Source organism: Bufo bufo, chromosome 7, assembly GCF_905171765.1.
Source record: "Bufo bufo chromosome 7, aBufBuf1.1, whole genome shotgun sequence".
Taxonomy (NCBI): Eukaryota; Metazoa; Chordata; class Amphibia; order Anura; family Bufonidae; genus Bufo; species Bufo bufo.
This window is the reverse complement of record NC_053395.1, coordinates 35,424,416-35,443,872: the sequence shown is the minus strand read 5'-3', so window position 1 is coordinate 35,443,872 and position 19,457 is coordinate 35,424,416. Positions and strand designations below refer to the sequence as shown.

General features: G+C 46.3%; 1 protein-coding gene across 1 annotated transcript in view; it reads right to left on the bottom strand.

The window, feature by feature from the left end:
* The window catches only part of INTS1 (integrator complex subunit 1), a 74,595-nt gene that overhangs the window by 45,470 nt on the left and 9,668 nt on the right, over nucleotides 1-19,457 (bottom strand). The window contains exons 6-25 of the mRNA XM_040439432.1: nucleotides 18,820-18,957; nucleotides 18,269-18,428; nucleotides 18,039-18,144; nucleotides 16,574-16,760; nucleotides 14,058-14,203; nucleotides 13,787-13,928; nucleotides 12,574-12,750; nucleotides 9,390-9,498; nucleotides 9,170-9,290; nucleotides 7,000-7,077; nucleotides 6,511-6,668; nucleotides 6,265-6,361; nucleotides 5,199-5,290; nucleotides 5,031-5,091; nucleotides 4,232-4,429; nucleotides 3,490-3,619; nucleotides 2,896-3,069; nucleotides 1,261-1,410; nucleotides 978-1,157; nucleotides 191-295 (exon numbers count right to left, since the gene is read on the bottom strand). Of these exons, the coding sequence (XP_040295366.1) occupies nucleotides 191-295; nucleotides 978-1,157; nucleotides 1,261-1,410; nucleotides 2,896-3,069; nucleotides 3,490-3,619; nucleotides 4,232-4,429; nucleotides 5,031-5,091; nucleotides 5,199-5,290; nucleotides 6,265-6,361; nucleotides 6,511-6,668; nucleotides 7,000-7,077; nucleotides 9,170-9,290; nucleotides 9,390-9,498; nucleotides 12,574-12,750; nucleotides 13,787-13,928; nucleotides 14,058-14,203; nucleotides 16,574-16,760; nucleotides 18,039-18,144; nucleotides 18,269-18,428; nucleotides 18,820-18,957 (2,709 nt within the window). The remainder of the gene's footprint in view (nucleotides 1-190; nucleotides 296-977; nucleotides 1,158-1,260; nucleotides 1,411-2,895; nucleotides 3,070-3,489; nucleotides 3,620-4,231; nucleotides 4,430-5,030; nucleotides 5,092-5,198; nucleotides 5,291-6,264; nucleotides 6,362-6,510; nucleotides 6,669-6,999; nucleotides 7,078-9,169; nucleotides 9,291-9,389; nucleotides 9,499-12,573; nucleotides 12,751-13,786; nucleotides 13,929-14,057; nucleotides 14,204-16,573; nucleotides 16,761-18,038; nucleotides 18,145-18,268; nucleotides 18,429-18,819; nucleotides 18,958-19,457) is intronic.

Sequence of the window (19,457 nt, the reverse complement as noted above, 5' to 3'; positions counted from 1 at the left end):
TTAGAGGTCCGGGAATTAGAGGGGGCATTATAGGGTTTGGCTAACCCCTTTAAAGAGGTTGTCTCATGACAGACAAGGGTGGCAAACGTCTCTGAGGAGACAACGCCTTGAATTTCATATTATATCTACTTCCCCTCTTCCGAGTCCCTTGCTAATAGGCGACTCCAACTGAAAAATAATTGGCCCTCACCAGTGCAAGTTCATTATGTTGTCCTTGATCTTCAACTGGTGCATACTGGGAGAGGTAGACAAGATAAGCGCTGATGGTTCTTAGGTCAGTCTCCATATGGATAGCCTGAAAGAAGAAAATAATAAATGAGAAACAAAAACACCTCTAAGAGCAACGGGGGCGTTGCCGTTACACCTACAGGCTCTGCTCTCTCTGCAACTGCCGAGCCCTCTCCTTTATTAACAGGGCTAAGTGTGATCACATTTAAACTCCCTGGCCCTGTCAAAGTGCAGAAGGCGCAGGAGTTGCAGAGAGAGCTGAGCCTCTAGGTGTAATGACAACGCCCCCATTGATCCTAGAAGATCATCTGCTATATTACATTTGTATATATTAAAACATCATTTTCTCAGCAACGCGGGCACATATGAACGTGGGACCAACACAGATGCCTTCAGCTGCCAAGCGCACATGTAACAGCTCAGCCAGTGTCATAGGCACAAATCTGCTCACAGATGCCCTTTAATATTAGATCTGCAAGGGTCCAACTGCCTGCACCCCCGCCGATCAGCTGTTTGAAGAGGACACAGCGCTGAGACCTCCTCAATGTTTACCTGCACGCCATCTAGCTTGCATGGGACGAGCATCAGTAATTACACTGCACTGCCGCCATGACCTAGATGTCGTGCAGTTATACAATGAAAAGGATGGGTCATCAATATCATTACAGTGCACAATCCCAGGAAGTGTACCCCTTGCCAGTGTGAAATGTCAATTCCATTTATGATGCCCTTAAGACAAGTCCAGGTACCTGCTGTAATGCCACAGCTGTAGTTCCCTTGACACTGCCAAACAGCGGCAGTTTAGGTAAGTCTCTAAGCAGCCACTGATACCCAGGAATCAGCTCAGAGTCAGAAGAAACATCATCCATTGACTGATCCTTCTCCTCTCCGTCCTGAAGATCTCTGGATGTTAGCACCATGGACAGACCCTGAGAAAACAGGAAAAAACCATCCAAACTCAGTCGGTTCTCACCAATATTATCAGATACTTTCAGTAAATGTAAATCCCATGTGGTGAAACTATTGGTTTACCTTCATAGCCAGGACGCGTGAAGAGACCTGCGGGGAGCTGAGGCGTCGCAGGAAATAATCTAACACTTCACATGTCGTTTGCTCATCAGCTTTTGGTCCGAGAAGCAAATCCTGAAGCCGGCTAAGGAGCTGCCTCTGTTTCTGCTGCCTCTAAGAGGTGAACAGATATACAGCAAAAATATCACATAAAACGTCATAGCTTACTTTAGAACTGTTCAGAGCACTTTGGAGGTCATTTATTAAGACCGGCGTTTTAGACACCGGTCGTAAAGGGATTCCGTCACCAGATTTAACCCTATTAAGCTAGATGACATAGGCGATGTGCTAATGTCAGCTAAAGCTAACTAGTCTATTCCTACTTTTATCTATGCCCCCGTTACACCAGAAATCTAACTTTATAATATGCTAATTAGCCTCTAGTTGCAGGGGGGGGGGGGGGGGGCGTTGTTCCTGCTCCGAGAGGCTCCGTTCTCCCACCTTTGTCGCCTCCCTCCAAGTCCTGATTGACAGGGCCAGGCAGCGCTCGCATCTGTCTGCCAGCCCTGTGCTCTGGTGAAATCTCGCGCCGTTCAGTATTCGGCGCAGGCGCGGTGAGGAACCTGGCAGCCTGCGAGCATCTTTCACTCACCGCGCCGAATGCTGAACGGCGCGAGATTTCACCAGAGCACAGGGCTGGCAGACTGACAGGGCCAGGCAATGCTCGCATCTATCAGGACTTGGAGGGAGGCGACAAAGTTGGGAGAACGGAGCCTCTAGGAGCAGGAACAACGCCAGATCACATGGTCCAATCACATGGTCCATCACCACGGTGATGGACCATGTGATTGGACCATGTGATCTGACGTCACCACAGGTCCTTTAGCCGGCAGCTCATGATTAAAGAAGTAAGAAGAGACCGGCTGCTACGCGATCAAGAGGAGAAGGTGAGTTAATTATTTTTTATTTTTTAACCCTCAATTGACCACCTACTAAGCATTCTGTATTAAAGAATGCTATTATTTTCCCTTATAACCATGTTATAAGGGAAAAATAATACAGTGAATAGACTGTCATCTTAGCAACCTTGCGTGAAAATTGCACCACATCCGCACTTGATTGCGGATGCTTGCGATTTTCACTCAGCCCCATTCACTTCTATGGGGCCTGCGTTGTGTGATAAACGCACAATATAAAGCATGCTGCGATTTTCACGCAACGCATAAGTGATGCGTGAAAAATCACAGCTCATGTGCACAGCCCCATAGAAATGAATGGGTCCGGATTCAGTGCAGGTGCAATGCGTTCACCTCCCGCATTGCCCCCGCGCGGAATACTCGCCCGTGTGAACTCAGCCTTACACTCCATTGTATACAAACAAAAGTTGCATTCACATTGCCTTTGAATTGTCCGTTTGACCCCATTTACCTGACCAAGACCAAAAGAGTGTCCTTTTGGCCTCAGTCAGGCTGGTACAAGTTAAAACTTTTTTTTTTCAGCCTGCTGCGCTCTTCCATATAGAAGCATCCTCAAAAACTAAATCTGAGCATATGCTACTATATCACTAGACAGTAGCAAAACATCTGAGGCGTCCGCATCAAGAAATCTTCCCAACGTGTGTGACGTGACCCTAATACAAAGTCTCGCGTCCCAGCCAACCTGTTGTTTCTTGGCTCTCTGTTCTTTGCTCTCATTCTCTTCATCGTCTTCCCCCTGTTCATCAGCAGCATCGTGTAAGAGGAATTCACAGAGGCACTGTACAGGCAGCACATCCAAGGACCCTTCACTAGACTGCACCAAATCTGCCAACCAGGGCATAGACTGCGATGATGCCTGAAATAAACAGTTCACGACAGGTTTAATGCATCCACCGTCGTCAATATACTACATATCTTCTGTACAGTGAAGCTGGCTGCAGACACTGACATTTTTGTTGCCAGATTGTCCACGGATCCATTTGAAATTGGCACCAGATATCTATAGGGACAGCCCCGGGCATCTCCTGTCAGGGAAAACCAAGCAAACAGGTTGGATATTTACCTGACTGGTTGCTTGTTTAACCTAGATAAAAGGGTGCCAATCATCTCCACTAGCCATAGAAACAGCACAAACACTCGACATGATTTTGGGGGAGACGGTGTGATTGTGGTCTGTCCATTGTAAAGATAACTACCATCTGGCACTTTTATACCTGCACGCAGGTATTCCAGGCTATCATTGTACAAATGGATTTTTATATTATTTTCAACAAACCTGTCTTTGGATGATATTCAGAAGAAAGTCAGGATTGCGGCTACGACAAAGCAAGTGACCGAGGCGTAATGACTGGTTCAAGGATTTGAGCTGCTCGATGGCACTAGGGGGTGGCCGACGCGGCGGCCCTCTGAAAGCACAGATGCAAAACATTACAGTACAGGCTATCAGGCCTTTACGTGAAGGGCTATTTAAAGGGGTATTCCCATCTTAGACACTGGGGGCATATCGCTAGGCTGTGCCCCCATTGTCTGATAGACCACCCAGCGGTGGTACCCGCACCAATATCGAGAATGGAGCGGCGAGCGCTGTGGCTGGAGGACCCCAGATTTCCCAGGGTCCGTCCACCACCAAGCGCTAATCCCCGCCTCTCCCATAGAAGTGAATGGGAGCGTGCCGCGCATGCACGACCCATGCTCCCATACATTTCTATGGAGCAGATGGCAATAGCCGAGCCAGCGCTCAGCTATTTTCGGCAGCCCCATAGAAATGAATGGAGGGCGGCTGCGCATGCGCATTGCGCCCTCCTTTACTTTCGGGGCTCCGTTCTCGATATAGGTTGCTGGTCCCAGCGGTGGGACCCGCACCTATAAGACAATGGGGGCATATTCTAGTGATATGCTCCCATTGTCTGAGATGAGAAAACCCCTTTAACAAAGCCAAAAGCTCTACAAATAAAATCCAAGACAAGTATAATGTAAACTGGCAGAACATAGCTCAGACACAACAGGTAACTACATACTGTGGATCCAAGCTGGTTAGCTGTGACAGGAGCAGACTGTTACTCTCGGTTATGGTTTGCTTGGTGGAAGCCGCTGCCAGGTGACTCTCAAAGGCCAGAATTTCCTGCCTCTCCCTTTGAGAAATTTGAAGTTCTCGGTTTATGATCTCCGTCCTGGTTTCTTCATCTGTGACGGTGCACGGTGGAAAAGAGTAATTGCTGCAAAATCACAAAAAATATATATATATATTATATGCCGGGGATTGAGCATAAAAACCTCAGTACAAAAGGCACAAGGAATAGTCACATACTATAGTCATTAAAGGATATTAGGCTTTCTGCATGTAAGTGGTTGCACGGTGGCTCATCGGTTTGCACTTGTGCCTTGCGGCTCTGGGGTTCTAGGTTCAAATCCCACCATGGACAACATCTGCATGGAGTTTGTATGTTGTCCCCGTGTTTGTGTGGGTTTCCGCCATGTACTCAGGTTTCCTCCCACACTCCAAAAACATACTGACAGGGAATTCATATATTGAGCTGCATTGGGGACAGCGCAATGCTAATGTCTGTAAAGCCCTGCTAAATATGTTGCCACTATATATAAGCAAATAAAATGTGAACATTTATACAATTTTTATATAAGTTCTAATCGCTGCAACTTGACAAAATTTACCGGTTTTTACTCAGCAAAAGATTTGGCAATGTGCACCAAAACACCTGCAGGGTATCCAAGAAAGCAATACACCCTGTAACAACTTCAAGGACTAAGATAATAAATGCTTTGCATTTCTACCTTCTTTTGCAGCCCCTTTTTACTTACTTTGTCATAACCATCTCCATAAGCATCTTTAAAGTTGGATATTCATCCCATGCCGCCAAGCCTAAAGTCAACAGGGGGTGAAAGCAAAGAATCAGAACTGATCTTTAAAGAGTCATTTATTTAAAAAGGAAAACCCAAAAGTAGATAACCAGCCATTACATTGCTTACCAATATTGTCAGGGTTAAAGGCAGCAACAACAAGCAAAAGTGGCCAGGCCTTCCAGTACAGTGTTGAAATGGCTAAATTAGGAGGTTGATACCTAGAAATATCAAAAGAAAATCATTAAAAAAAAACAAAAAAAAAAACAAAACACTACAAGTCACTAATATCGTCCGTTTACGGTCTATTAAAAGACAGGCATAGAATAGGAATGGAAGGCATACACAGGCCTATCAATATAGGAATAGAACGTATAGCAATGCCCCACATTACTAAAGTAGAGCAAAACCGATATAACACACCTCTGAGGAGGTTTTTGACTGGGGTTGACACAGCTGCACTTCGGTGCATGCATCATGGACTCAATACCCGGACCTCCAGCAGTTTTGATGAAATGAGTCATGACGAAACCCTACAGATGTATAGTACTTTAAGTTCAGTTCAGGAGATCCACAGGGATGTCTGGCTGTCAAGTCCAGAATACAGACTGTCAAACAGGTGCCCAAGGCTCACATGCATTTTTGTTTTGTGCGATTGGTTGGTTGATGGATAGTATTCATTTGAATAGTACACAAGTGCGGCATTTTGCATCACTCTTCATCAGGTCCATTGCACCCAGTGTATGCCATACCTTTCCTTTCTTTACAGTAGCTGCACTTTCCTATACAGCGACACAGTAAAAAGTGTATACTTCGTGCTGTACTTTTTTTCTGATGGAAGTCAATGGCCTAACTACTGTAAGTCCCCATGTGTCGCTACAGCAGCATGTGTCTTAAGTGAACAGAGCCTTAGCCCACATTCACAAGCCATGTCAGTTTTGCAGACCGCAAACCTCAGATTGGAAAAACACGGGCACTGGCCATGCGCACCCCACATTGCAGTGCGGACCCATTGACTTCAATGTGTCCACGATCCGCATGTTACAGACACGGTCGTGTAAATGGGGCCTTAGTGCGTTACATACAAGGGGAGAGGGAAAACACACACAAATAATTTCCCCTAATTTGGAGAAAAACCTGGTAAATGAAAACTCAAAAAATTAACAAAAACAACTGAAGTTAAGCAAGGCCATACCCTTGAGGAAGCTGGATGTTTTCTGGATGGTGGTAGGTGCAGAGATTTAATACGGCATCAAGGAGCTGAATCCTTTCTATTTTGAGGACGTCAAAGTCTACAAAGAGAGTGAAAAATATAGATCTATGATTAGGTTGTTACAACGCTCACACCGGCCATTCACACAAGATTTTGATTGGACACAAGGCGTTCAGTCAATCGTCCATCAGATCATTCATACGGACGCTTCCACTCTAGATTGTGTACCATTGGCCTGCACAGCTGCTGCCCTTTTCACCAGGTGATCAGCAAGCTCCATGGCGTCAGCTGGACCAAGAGGGAGATCACGTGACAGACCGATGACCAGGATACGCATCAAGGTGTCTTCTAACAGGGGCACTTCAGAGCAGAGACGAAGGAAGAAGCTTAAACGGACAAAGAAAAAAAAAAAAAGTAGTGGGTAGAAAGCTTGGACACATCTGCCGGGACTCCTTAGGTAAATTGGACTTTTCCTTTAAAAAGGATGCACTTTGCTAGCGCTACTTCATAAGAGCGAATGGCCCCCAAACAATAAGAAAGTGAGGGTAGATCCTAGCGATACGCCAGCAATATCTGTGGTGAGAACCTCTCAGCTTTCTTGATCGGTCTTTACGAGTCAATACTTTGGGAATGAATTCATATACGGATCACTAGGTGATGCCATTGCAAAGTCACAGGCACGCTGGGAAATGAAGGAAGCAGTATACGATGACATACTTGCGGTCACTTTCTGGTGGCCAGTTGTCCCATTTGTAGTAAGTTTCCGGTTGTTCAGTGAACAGAACTTTGTGCAAGCTGCGAAACAGAATGGAAATACGAAAAAAGCAAATGAATAAACGGGTAATAAAAAGTGGCTGAGGCGCGATTGCTCATATTCATCGGTAAGCAATTCAATACTCCCATACTGATCAAGATGGGACCAAGACTGAAGGACCGTCAATCAATCTCATGTCGGGTTTTCATTATAAATAAGTGCAAGATTAGAAATGGCCAGAAGATTACTGGATTCGGTCGAGATCACAGGAGGGCCATGAGATGCATTCGCCATTATACTACGGTTTAGATGATGTAGTGTATATTATTCTATGTGCTTTCTCTACAAAGCTGAAGGGGGTTTATAGAGGAGTTGGGAGGACTGATCGGGGCGCTCATTAATTAGCCAAAGCTACAAAGATAGTCTCTTGCACTGGAGAAGTCTTCTATGGGAACGGTGTACTTAAAGGGGTATTCTGGTTATAACAAGTTATCCCCTTGCCACAGGATAGAGGATAACCATCAGATTGGTGGGAGTCCTACTGCTGGGACCCCCACCGATCACGAGAACAGGGGTGCATGTACCCTGCAGAGCCCACCTGAAATGGACGGAGCGGCTGTTTGAAAATGTGTGCCGTCCCTACATTCATTTCTATGGGAGCACTGGAGAGATCGCGCTTTTCCAACCAGCCGCTACATCCATTTCAGGGGGGGTGAGGGGTCCACAGGGGGGCGGGGGACCCCATTCTCGTGATCGGTGGGGGTCCACCTAATTATACCCCATCTTGTGGCAAGGGGATAACTTGTTATAAACGGAATACCCGTTTTAAGTGATTATCCCACAAAAGATCACATAGGACAGGTGATAAATGTCAGATCGTGAGGGGTCTAACCATTGAGACCCTTGGTGATCCTGAGAATAAGAGGTCCTTTCCGCAAATGGAGCAGTAGTGCATATGTTCATCCACCTCTCCATTCACTTCTATGGGAGTGACACAGACAATTCAGTCCCACAGAAGTGAATGAGGCAGGGGGCCAGCATGCTCTACCACCCTATTCAGAGAGGGGACTCTCGTTATTGGGATTGCTGGGGGTCCCAGCAGTCTGATACCTTTAAAAGCATTGCCCCCACAATAACAGGACATCAGCTATCCACAGGATAGATAAGTGTCTGGTCGCAGAGACTCCCACTGATCATGAGCGTCCCTCAGTTGAATGGAGCAACTGTTACGCATGCACATTGACGTTCCATCCAATCTCTATGGGAACTGACAGAGAAGGACGAGTACAGTCCTCGTGGCAGCACCTACGTGCGACCACCGATCAAGTGGCATAAGTGGCAGCACCTACGTGCGACCACCGATCAATTCAAACGGTGGACACGCCAGTCTCATGATCAGAGGAGGTTTCAGAGATGGAAACCCTGGCAAAAAGACATCACCAATTGTGTGGATAGGTGATAAACTGCGATTATGGTACAACTCCTTGGAATGGATCTGTAGGACAAGTGACCACTTGCTGTCTGGTTTCCCCAGCAGTGAGAAGCCACAGGATCAAATTATTAGAGGGCCATTCTAAGGGTACTTTCACACTAGCGTTATTCTTTTCCGGCATAGAGTTCCGTCCTCGGGGCTCTATACCGGAAAAGAACTGATCAGTATATCCCCATGCATTCTGAATGGAGAGCAATCCGTTCAGGATGCATCAGGGTGTCTTCAGTTCAATCTTTTCGCCTTTTCAGGACGGAGATAATACCCCAGCATGCCGCGGTTTTATCTCCGTCCAAAATTCCGTAAACACATGCCGGATCCGGCATAACGGATCTGGCATTGCGGTCTGCGCATGCTCAGACCGCAAAAAATTTGAAAAAAACATAAATGCTGAATCCGTTTTTCTGGATGACACCGGAGAGACGGATCGGGCATTTCAATGCATTTGTCATACGGATCAGGACCCTGATCCGTCTGACAAATGCCATCAGTTGACATACGTTTTGACGGATCCGGCAGGCAGTTCCAGCGACGGAACTGCCTGCCGGATCACTCTGCCGCAAGTGTTAAAGTACCCTAACCATTTTATTTAAAAAAAAAATAAAAAAAAAATAAATAAATCACAGAACGGTAAGGCCACATACCAGTGCACGTATTCTTTAGGAGAGAGCTTGCTGATAGACGGCACCACTGTGTGAAGCCACCACACTGAATCCCGCTGAATTGCTGCAATCTGGTTCTGAAATGAACGTAGGACCTCCAAACCTATTGATAGATAAGGGAAACACAAAATAAATAATTTGCAGAGCATGAATGGTTAACACAATGCAAAAGACAATAGATTCAACATCACTGGGGACTCACTCTTTTTCTCTCCTTTGTCCCATGCTACACCGGCTTCTTTGACCTGAACGGTAATCCCCAACATCATGGACACCGCGAGCAGATCAGTTATATGGCTCACAAAGCGTTCCTTTAAAGAGAGAGTCAGTATCAGTACAGCACCCTTTAACCACACGAACCAGCACTTTTCTCTGCTCTACAGCTTTCGTACAGGCATATGCAGTTTGCCATCATAAGGTACGATGTCACTGATGGCGCCTTGGCTGTGATTGACCAGTTTGGTGATCTCATCAAATGGGTGCAAAAGTCTGCATGCGTCGCGCATGAGCAGCCACTGGCGCGGTGAAAAGAAACCAAGCTTCCCAGAACCTGTCCTGCTGCAGAGTTCGTACAGGTAGTCGTTAACAGCACGTTTCTGCTGGAGCGGTCTATCGAGCATATACAAGGTGGAGTTCCAGCACGTCGGGCAGTCACAAATCAGACGTCTGACGGACAAGTGGTGGCGCCACTGAACGTCAGCAAGGCGAGCCATGGCCGTGTAAGATCTAAAATGCCCAGAGATTTTCGTGGCCTGCCGCAAGACGTCCTGGACCCAAGGGTATTTGACAACGAATCGCTGCACGACTAAGTTCAGGACATGTGCCATGCACGGCACGTGTGTCATTTTGATCTGTTTCAGTGCGCTCAGCAGATTGGCACCGTTTATTTAATTTATGTAATTAATGCTCACCACAGGTCCTGTTCAGCAAAGGAGACAGAAGGAGATGCCGGGCTACGCGATCAAGTGGACTAAGGTGAGTTACATTTTTATTAATTTTTTTAACCCCTCTAGCGCTAGTTTACTATGCATTCTGTATTCAGAATGCTATTATTTTCAATTATAACCATGTTATTAGGGAAAATAATAATGATCGGGTCCCCATCCCGATCATCTCCTAGCAACCGTGCGTGAAAATCGCACCGCATCCGCACTTGCTTGCAGATGCTTGCGATTTTCATGCAACCCCATTCACTTCTATGGGGCCTGCGTTGCGTGAAAAACGCAGAATATAGAGCATGCTGCGATTTTCACGTAACGCACAAGTGATGCGTGAAAATCACCGCTCATCTGAACAGCCCCATTGAAATGAATGGGTCGGGATTCAGTGCGGGTGCAATACGTTCACCTACCGCATTGCACCCGCGCAGAAATCTCGCCCGTGTGAACGCAGCATTAATCAGTATTTTGTGGAAGCAGGTATATCACACACCCCTCAATTATTTTTTTTGCCACAACAGTTATATCACACCACCCTGTTTATTTAGAGCAACAGGTATATCGCAGCCCTCAATCAATATTTTGTGGAAGAAGGTATATCACACCCCTCAATCGTTTTTTTTGGGGCAACAGGTATATCACACCATTTGCAATTAGTTATTCGAATAGCGTTTGTCCCTCTATCTATATGAAGTATCGCAGCAGAACCGCACACAACTGCTGCACAATACAAATGCACTATAATATACTTTCTATGTTAGAAGGTATATTATAGGTATATCACACCCCTTTATATCACACGTTTCAATAGCACCCCTATACCAGTGCTTTAAAGGACTTTTGTGGCCCTATTAGCTAGTGTTTGGTGTCCCTGCTCTACACAGCAACCTCTCCCTACACTGGCAAAACACAGAATGTAAAACGGCCGCCAGATCAAGTTCTTTGATAGGGTTGGGGTGTGTCCATGGGCTGAAACATCTTAATTGGCTGTCCTGTACCACCTGATGGAGGTGTCATGGGTCAAAGTTCGGCACAATGCAAAAGAATATGGCACCGGTGGACATCGCCATATGTTCGGCGAACAAGCAAAGTTCGCCGCGAAACGACCGCTGGGCGAACCAGCAAGGCATCTCTAGATGACATTATGACCCCTCTTACTTTCCTTGCAGAAGGAGTCTTCTCAGCTATAAATGAGTGCTACTGCAAACACTCTGCTCTATTATGTCTATTGATCTCCATGCAGAGTACTGGCTGTGGGGACAGTGAATGAATATATGTGCCAACCAGTAGGTCAGGGATGCTCAACCTGCGGCCCTCAAGCTGTTGCAAAACTTCAACTCCCAGCATGCCTTAATAGCTGTAGGCTGTCCAGGTATACTGGGAGTTGTAGTTCTGCAACAGCTGGAGAGCCGCAGGTTGAGCATCCCTGCAGTAGGTGAAAAAGCAAATTCATATACAAACTGAACACTAGTTGGCGCCATATTATCTAAGTAAATGCATATGCCCGTTTCATGATCTATATAAAACAAAATTTTATGAAACGGTGGGGCAACCCCTTTAATCTATTTGGGTCCAGCACACGAGTTACTTTTTCTTTTCTTCATTATTACAGCACAGAATGAGCAAAGCGAAGGCATAAGCTACGGAAGCTATGCACAGAAAGAATGGTGTAGTCCAAGAGCCATTTCCCCCACCCAGCAGAAAAATCTGCATGGATTCTGATCATGTCCAATGAACTACAGCACAGTCTGTCCTCTGCAAGGTGCATTCTATCCCGTGCTGCCAGCCCAGAGGATATGCAGATAATCTGCCAATTTAGCTCTTCCCGTGAACCCTGCTAATAAGCTACTGAGGCCAGTGCCTGGCCTCCCTGGGAACACCGACTGTGCTGCAAGTCTGGGCTCAGATGTTTGGACTTTAGTGCACAACCCTGTTAAATATGTATAAACACTGCGAACTAGGCCTGTTAGGCTACTTTCACACTTGTGGCAGGACGGATCCGACAGGCTGTTCACCATGTCGGATCCGTCCTTCCGCTATTTCGCCGTGCCGCCGCTCCGTCCCCATTGACTATAATGGGGACGGGGGCGGAGCTCCGGCGCAGCACGGCGAAAGCTGCCGGACTAAAAAGTCCTGCATGTCCGACTATTAAAGTCAATGGGGACGGAGCGGCTGTCCAGCGGCACGGCGAAATAGCGGAAAGGACGGATCCGACATGGTGAACAGCCTGTTGGATCCGTCCTGCCGCAAGTGTGAAAGTAGCCTAAGGTGAATATATTTTTCTTCTGGACAAATCCAGAAGCTCTGGGAGAATCTCTATGCGGAATGTGGTGATATATATATATTATTTTTAAAAGGGACAGTCCACTTTCCATAGCCCATTTTCATATACCCCTTGTGGAACAGCGTTGAGAGGGTGGTCTCCTATACAGGAGAATCATTCCTTACCTTAAACTCCATTTCCGTGTACAGAGCCTCCTTCCTCTCTTGCATGAGTCCCAGGCAGAAGGCTTGGAAATTGATCTCGTGTTTCGTCTGCTTGATTATCTCTCGAAGCAGGGCACGTGAGGCCCGGAGATAGTCCTCTTTATTGGTGAGCAAGTCTTGGAAAACCATAGCTAAAAACTAAGAAGGGAAAACATAATCATGCCTAAGCCGTATGGCAGTGCTTATTTGTGTTGTGCTGGTTAGACACTAGAACAGGGATGGGCAAACTCTGCCCTCCAGCTGTGTTAAAACTACAAATCCCATCATGCCCTGCTGTAGGCAGACTGGTAATGATGGGATTTGTAGGGCCGAGGTTGCCCATCCCTGCACTAGAATCAATTGTCCGATTGATTGGTTGCTAAGGAAAATTTACCAACTTTTTTCTCCTTTTACATTTTTTTTTTTTATACATCCATGACATTCTGCAAGTGAGGAGCGAAAATTATTTTGCTCAACTGTGTTTTGGTGGCTGAAAAGGGGTCTTCATTTACAATGCTATAAACGCAAGCCTTGCATAGGTGTCTTGCGGTGTTCTGGAGAGGCTGCTCTAATGGCCGGGATCAATGGAACCTCCAGTCCTGGCCATATAACCCTTTGGGCAACCCAATCAAGAAGGGACTGCCCTCTTCGATCGGGGGTCTGGGAGACCCTTGTACGTTCAGCCCTGGGGACCTCGAAACAACCCTTGGCCTGTCTGAACAATAAGCCTGCTGTAATGGCACACTGAAGGTCCCTTAACATGGCCCAATGTAACAACCAATTGTGGGGAAGGAAACATTCCTTCCCAACTATCGCAACTATCCATTTACATGCAGATATCCCCTCTACAGTATAGGGAGGAGTGATCGCTATCGCTATCGCCATCTCTCATCCCCATACAAACAAGCCAGCAGATCACTGTTTACACAGCAATGATTTAGGTGACCACACCAACCATCTATTACCTGATGAACAAGCGTTTTGTTTGTTCATCGGGTAACCAGCGGCACCTTTACACAGGCAGATTAACGCTAACAAGTGTCCGTATGAACGCTCGTAACCGATAATGTGCCCGAACATCACTTAGTGTAAAGGGCAGTTAAATCTTACCCCAACTCTTGGTCCTTCTGAAAAAGAGAAGGACAAAAACAGAAAAAGGTGGCCATTATGGGGGTTAATAAATCCACGTCGTTACCTTTGGTGCCTGCTCGGAGCTGTGCTGCAGCACAGTGTACAAGATTTGCATGTTGTTTGGGTTTCTGGCATTCGAGAGTTCGTTAAAAATCACAAACTTCACCATTGTTCCGAGATTGTCTCTGTGAGCGTTCAGAAGCTCCCTGCACGAAAACAAAAGGACAGAGCCGCTTGAAACAAGGCAAAGGCATCCGTTAGCATCGGTGGCTGATATTAGCGTGCTTTCATTAGCCCGCCGTTCAACGCTTACAGTCAGCGAGGCACATTCTTACCGCACAGACAGCATGTAATGATTGAGGAGAACCTTGGGCTTAAGTCGGATTTTGATCAGGTTAGAAATGACTTCCATGTCCTCGGAGCCATGTGTGTTACAGTTCATGCAGACGGACATCAGCAGGTCCTGGGCAGGCCGAGTCAGCTGGTGATGGGCAAAAAGACAAGAGTAATGAAGTAACAGCAACGCAAAACGCACTCGCTGTGCTCTACCTAGAACGACATTCTACGGATATATTCAACTCGGGCATGCCCTGAGCTCACCCTTTAGTGGCACTCAAATGGCTATATCTACCTACCCGCTAATTGGGGTGTTCCGTTCCCAGGGCCCCAGAGGATTCATCTCTGCTATTTACACTCACTTGTCGGGTATCAAACTGCAATCTGTTCAGCTAGCAGTTATTGATGAGTGGAGGGCCATGGGCCCAGACCTCAAGGATGATAATATAAGGGATGTTTTAGAGCCAACCACACTGGTGTCACCTGCCATCAATAATAAGTTCATACAATTATGTATTATACACCAAAGTTACCTATCCCCCTCACGACTATATAAAATGGGCAGGCTTTCGCACCCTAGATGCCACAGATGCACAGTGGAGGGAGCACATTTTTGGCATCTTATATGGGCATGCTCATATAGCCAAAAGTTTTGGAAAGACATCACTGATTTTCTATCTAACCTATTGAACCTTCCTGTATGCTTAGTTGGATTTCTTGATGAAGCCACCTATCCACAGTACACTAGAACCGTCCTACGGGAAGTCTTGTTTCTGGCACGGAAAGCCATAGCAATCAGGTGGATGGGAGACAGAAATCCCACTATGAACCAGTGGAAGATATTGGTAAATACTATAATCCCATAGGAATATACAGTCTTCAAAAATAGAGGGTGCTCTTTAAAAGGGGTTGTCTTATCATGGACAATAGGGGCATATCGCTAGGCTATGCCCCCATTGTCTTATAGGTGCGAGTCCCACCACTGGGACCCGCACCTACATCAAGAGCGGAGCCCCGAAAGTGAAGGAGTGCGCACTGTGCATGCGCAGCAGCCCTCCATTCATTTTCTATGAGGCCGGCGAAATGAACCTTATTTGGGGTTAATCAGAGGCGCTTTAAATGATGGCCGGTGTATGCTGACTTCTATTTAAAAGGAACCCATCACCAGGATTTTGTGCATAGAGCTGGGGACATGGGCTGCTAGATGGTCGCTAGCACATATGCAATACCCAGTCCCCACAGCTCTGTGTGCTTTTATTGTGTTAAAAAAAACGTTTTGATCAATATGCAAATGAACCTGATATGAGTCCTGTGTCCGGAGATGAGTCCAGCGGAAAGGAGCCCAGCACCGCCCCGCGTCCTCCGAATTTCCTCCTTGCTGGCTGACGTCACAGAGCTGGAGCGCCGAAATCTCGCGATGCGCGAGCTAGCGCATGCGCAGTGTCGGCATCATGTTCATTCCCTGTGCTGGCATCAGCACAGGGAATGAACTACGCATGCGCTAGCTCGCGCATCGCGAGATTTCGGCGCTCCAGCTCTGTGACGTCAGCCAGCAAGGAGGAGATTCGGAGGACGCGCGGCGGTGCTGGGCTCCTTTCCGCTGGACTCATCTCCGGACACAGGACTCATATCAGGTTCATTTGCATATTGATCAAAACTAAAAGATTTCAGTTTGTTTTTCAATTGAGTGGTACAGTTTATAGGTCACATTAAGATGGAAAAAGTTCTGAAATGATTTATCTTTGTCTCATTTTTTTACAGCACAGAAACCTGACATTTTAAACAGGGGTGTGTAGACTTTTTATATCCACTGTATATTGACGACCTATCCTCAGGATAGGTCATCAATATCAGATTAGCAGGGGTCTGACACCCGGCCCCCCTGCTGATCAGCTGGTTAAAGAGGAGGCGACGCTCCATGTGAGCACTTCTTCCACTTTCATTCTATTCACTTGAATGGAGCAAGTACTTGTAATTGCACTACGCCGCTCCACAGGAGACAACATGCAGTGTAAAGACCCGGAAGCAGAGCTCGCATGGAGCGCTGCCTCCTCGTCAAACAGCTGATTAGCGGGGGTGCTGGTGTCGGACCTCGCAGATCAGATATTGATGACCTATGAGGATAGATCATCAACATAAATCACTGCCCGACCCATTTAAGCCCCTACATGACTAGGGAATTAGCATTTTACTATCAAAAGTGAGTGGCATACCCACTAAAAACATATTAAAAAGACAATTTTCTGCTTCAACCTTGAAGCTAGCGACATCCAGATCTACTGGTCGCTGCTCTGAGGTCTACCAGTAGGTCACAGTCTACAACATGGCCACCACTTCTCTCCACTGTTGAAAATTAATACTGCCTTGGAAGAGAAAAGTTTTAACATATCTGGATATTCTCTTAAAATGTCTGAATATTTCTGACAGATTATGCATGTACTACTTTATTACATTGCCTACTAATTCAATTAAGGGTTTTCACCCAAAATCAGTTGAAAAGAAGCTCAGACGGTACCTTTGGGTTCTGCAGCCACATCTCCAGTCTTTGCACCGCCATTAGTCGCACCTCTTTATATCCACAAGTAGCAGTGAGCAGGCGGAGGAGATTTCTAGAGACATTATCCATGGGCTGTCGGCGATTGAGCTGATCTCTTAGCATATCTAGGACATACTCCTCCACACCCTCTGCCAACTCTTCATACCTAGGGAGCCAATCAGACCTCCAAAATCCATCAGTCAGCTTAAAACTTTCCCCCTAAACGATAGCTAAACCCCCAGCCCACCCCTCTGTCAGGTTGGCCAGGTGTGCATGTATTCTCAGGAAGGCGAGGGGAATAAGGCTACGTCTACACGACGACATTTTGTTGCACGAATGTCGCGCGACAATTTTTATAATGGCAGTCTATGGTGTCGCACTGCAACATGCTGCGACTGCGACGCAACAGTCGCAGAAAATCCATTCGAGATGGATTTTTCTGCAACTGTTCCGTCGCAGTCGCAGCATGTTGCATGTTGCAGTGCAACACCATAGACTGCCATTATAAAAATTGTCGCGCGACATTCGTGCAACAAAACGTTGCGCTACAAATGTTGCAGTGTAGTTTTGCCCTGTTTGTCACGCGACAAATGACATCGTGTAGACGTAGCCTTAGCATACACATTAGATAATGGGCAGGGCTCAGAACAGTGTCTCATTTGCCATTCCCTATATGTGGAGTAATACATGATGCCGGCGAGAAAGCTTTAGGACATTTCCAAGAGCTCCTGTATTGACGTGGGTGACATGCATTGTCAGACTGCTACTGTAAAAGTCTGTAAATGAGGGAAGCATCAACAGTCTGGTCAAAATGGGGTACTGTTCCGAATAAAGAGTCTGTCCCATATAGACATCACATCCACAGGATATGCCACAAGTTTCAGGATGGGGAATACCCCTTTAACTTCATTTAATTTAAAAAAGGTTGTCGCACTTTAGCAAATGTCATTTATCACGTAGATCAAGTTAATACAAGGCACTTACTAATGTACTGTGATTGTCCATATTGCTTCCTTTGGTGGCTGGATTTATTTTTCCATCACATTATACACTGCTGGTTTCCAGAGCTTACAATTAGTGTTGAGCGAACTTGTGTTTTAAGTTCGGCGTTGGGTTATCGAAGAATCCAGTTATGGCCCGTAGTAGCGGAATCCATAACGGGATTCTTCGATAACTCGAACTTTAGACGCCCGAACTTAAAAGACAAGTTCGCGCAACACTACTTCCAATCACCCTGGAATCCAGCAGCAGCGGACGTGCTTGCACACTAGAGAAAAAGGCGCTTTTTACTATAGTGTGCAAACACGACCACCACTGCTGGATTGCACGGTGGTCTTACTCCCTGGTAACGAGCAGTGTATAATGTGATGGGAAAAATAAATCAAGAGTTATGAGGTTAAGAGTTATGAATGGCAAACAAGATGAGCACTAGGAGATAATATACCGAGGCATTAACTGTCCCTCTTGCTCTGGGCTCATTTTTTCCTCTGCGATGAGCAGCTCTGATTGACTGTCCTCCTCCTCTGCCATAGACGGGTGAGGACTGTTGCCTGAAAGGAAAATAGAAGATGCAGCTTTTTCAGTAGCTTCTCACACTCCGTGGAAGAGCTTCATCAAAATTAATGATTAAGGCACCAGGCAAGTCAATTCGTGAATTAATTATTCAATCAGTACCAGCGCTCAGGTCCCCGGCTACACGACCAGCTTCTCCTTGTAGTGCCATGTTTTTTGGGGGCATTTTTGTGCAGAACGCAGTCTGGATGTTATCAACAAAGGTTTTACAATGAGGGCTGTCCACCCAAATCCTCTCTCCTAAAGAGTCCTCGATATACACCTAAAAAAAAAAAAAGGTAAACTGGTTATGAAACGTCATAAAGAAACAAAGCAGCCGTATGTAGTGTCCTACTGTATAAAAGAATCAGTCAGTGCAAAGCGAGAAAACTCTCAGCGCACACATCCAAAGTATCAACAGGGCTCCACTCACCTGACGGAGGCCAAAAGACTGTCTTTTTGGCCTCCACTGGGCCAGTATGAGCTGGCATTGGTGAATGGAGCCCTATGGATACATTACATGTACACGCCAGAAGCTTTTTGTGCCTTAAATGCCAAATGAAGGCTCAAAACCGTATGTGAACACTGCTTAAACTTCAAATAGGCAACTATTTCTATCAATAGTTCTATTTATTCATTTTTTTATTATTTTTACAAAAAAATAGCACACTTACCTTAACAAAGATTTCTGGCCAGTTTTCATCCTCTTCATAAGCTGCCATAAGCAGGTTGCAGGCTAACACGGACACCAGGCTGTTTCCTTTGGCTTTAAAATTTATGGAGGCGTCTCTTCGCAGCAAGCTGCACAGGGCCTGCAGAAGAGCGTTTCATTAACCATTACCACCTTAATTTGAGTTCCAAGTAATCACAACCCTTTTAAACGAGTTGACTCGTTATGGCAACCCCTCTCCATACGTCCTACAAGGCCATAAAGACATCAGAGTGGAGGCCCCTGCTTAGGACCACCCTCCTGGAGTAAGACTGGAGAGCTGCTCTCTACGAGTGGCACCCACCTTGGCGATTTTAGTCATCCATGTATTTCAGGGAAATGTCCAGCTGGCTTCCCATGCCAAAACCAGCAAGATGTCAAGGGGGAGGTTGGACTTGTGGTGAATGGCTCAGATATTAAAGGGGTCACCTGTCACGACTTATGCTACTTTCACACCGGCGTTTTGGCTTTCCGTTTGTGGTATCCGTCTAGGGCTCTCAGAAGCGGTCCAAAACGGATCAGTGCATTCTGAATGGAAAAGGATCCGCTCAGAATGCATCAGTTTGCCTCCGTTCCGTCTACATTCCGCTTCGGAGGCGGACA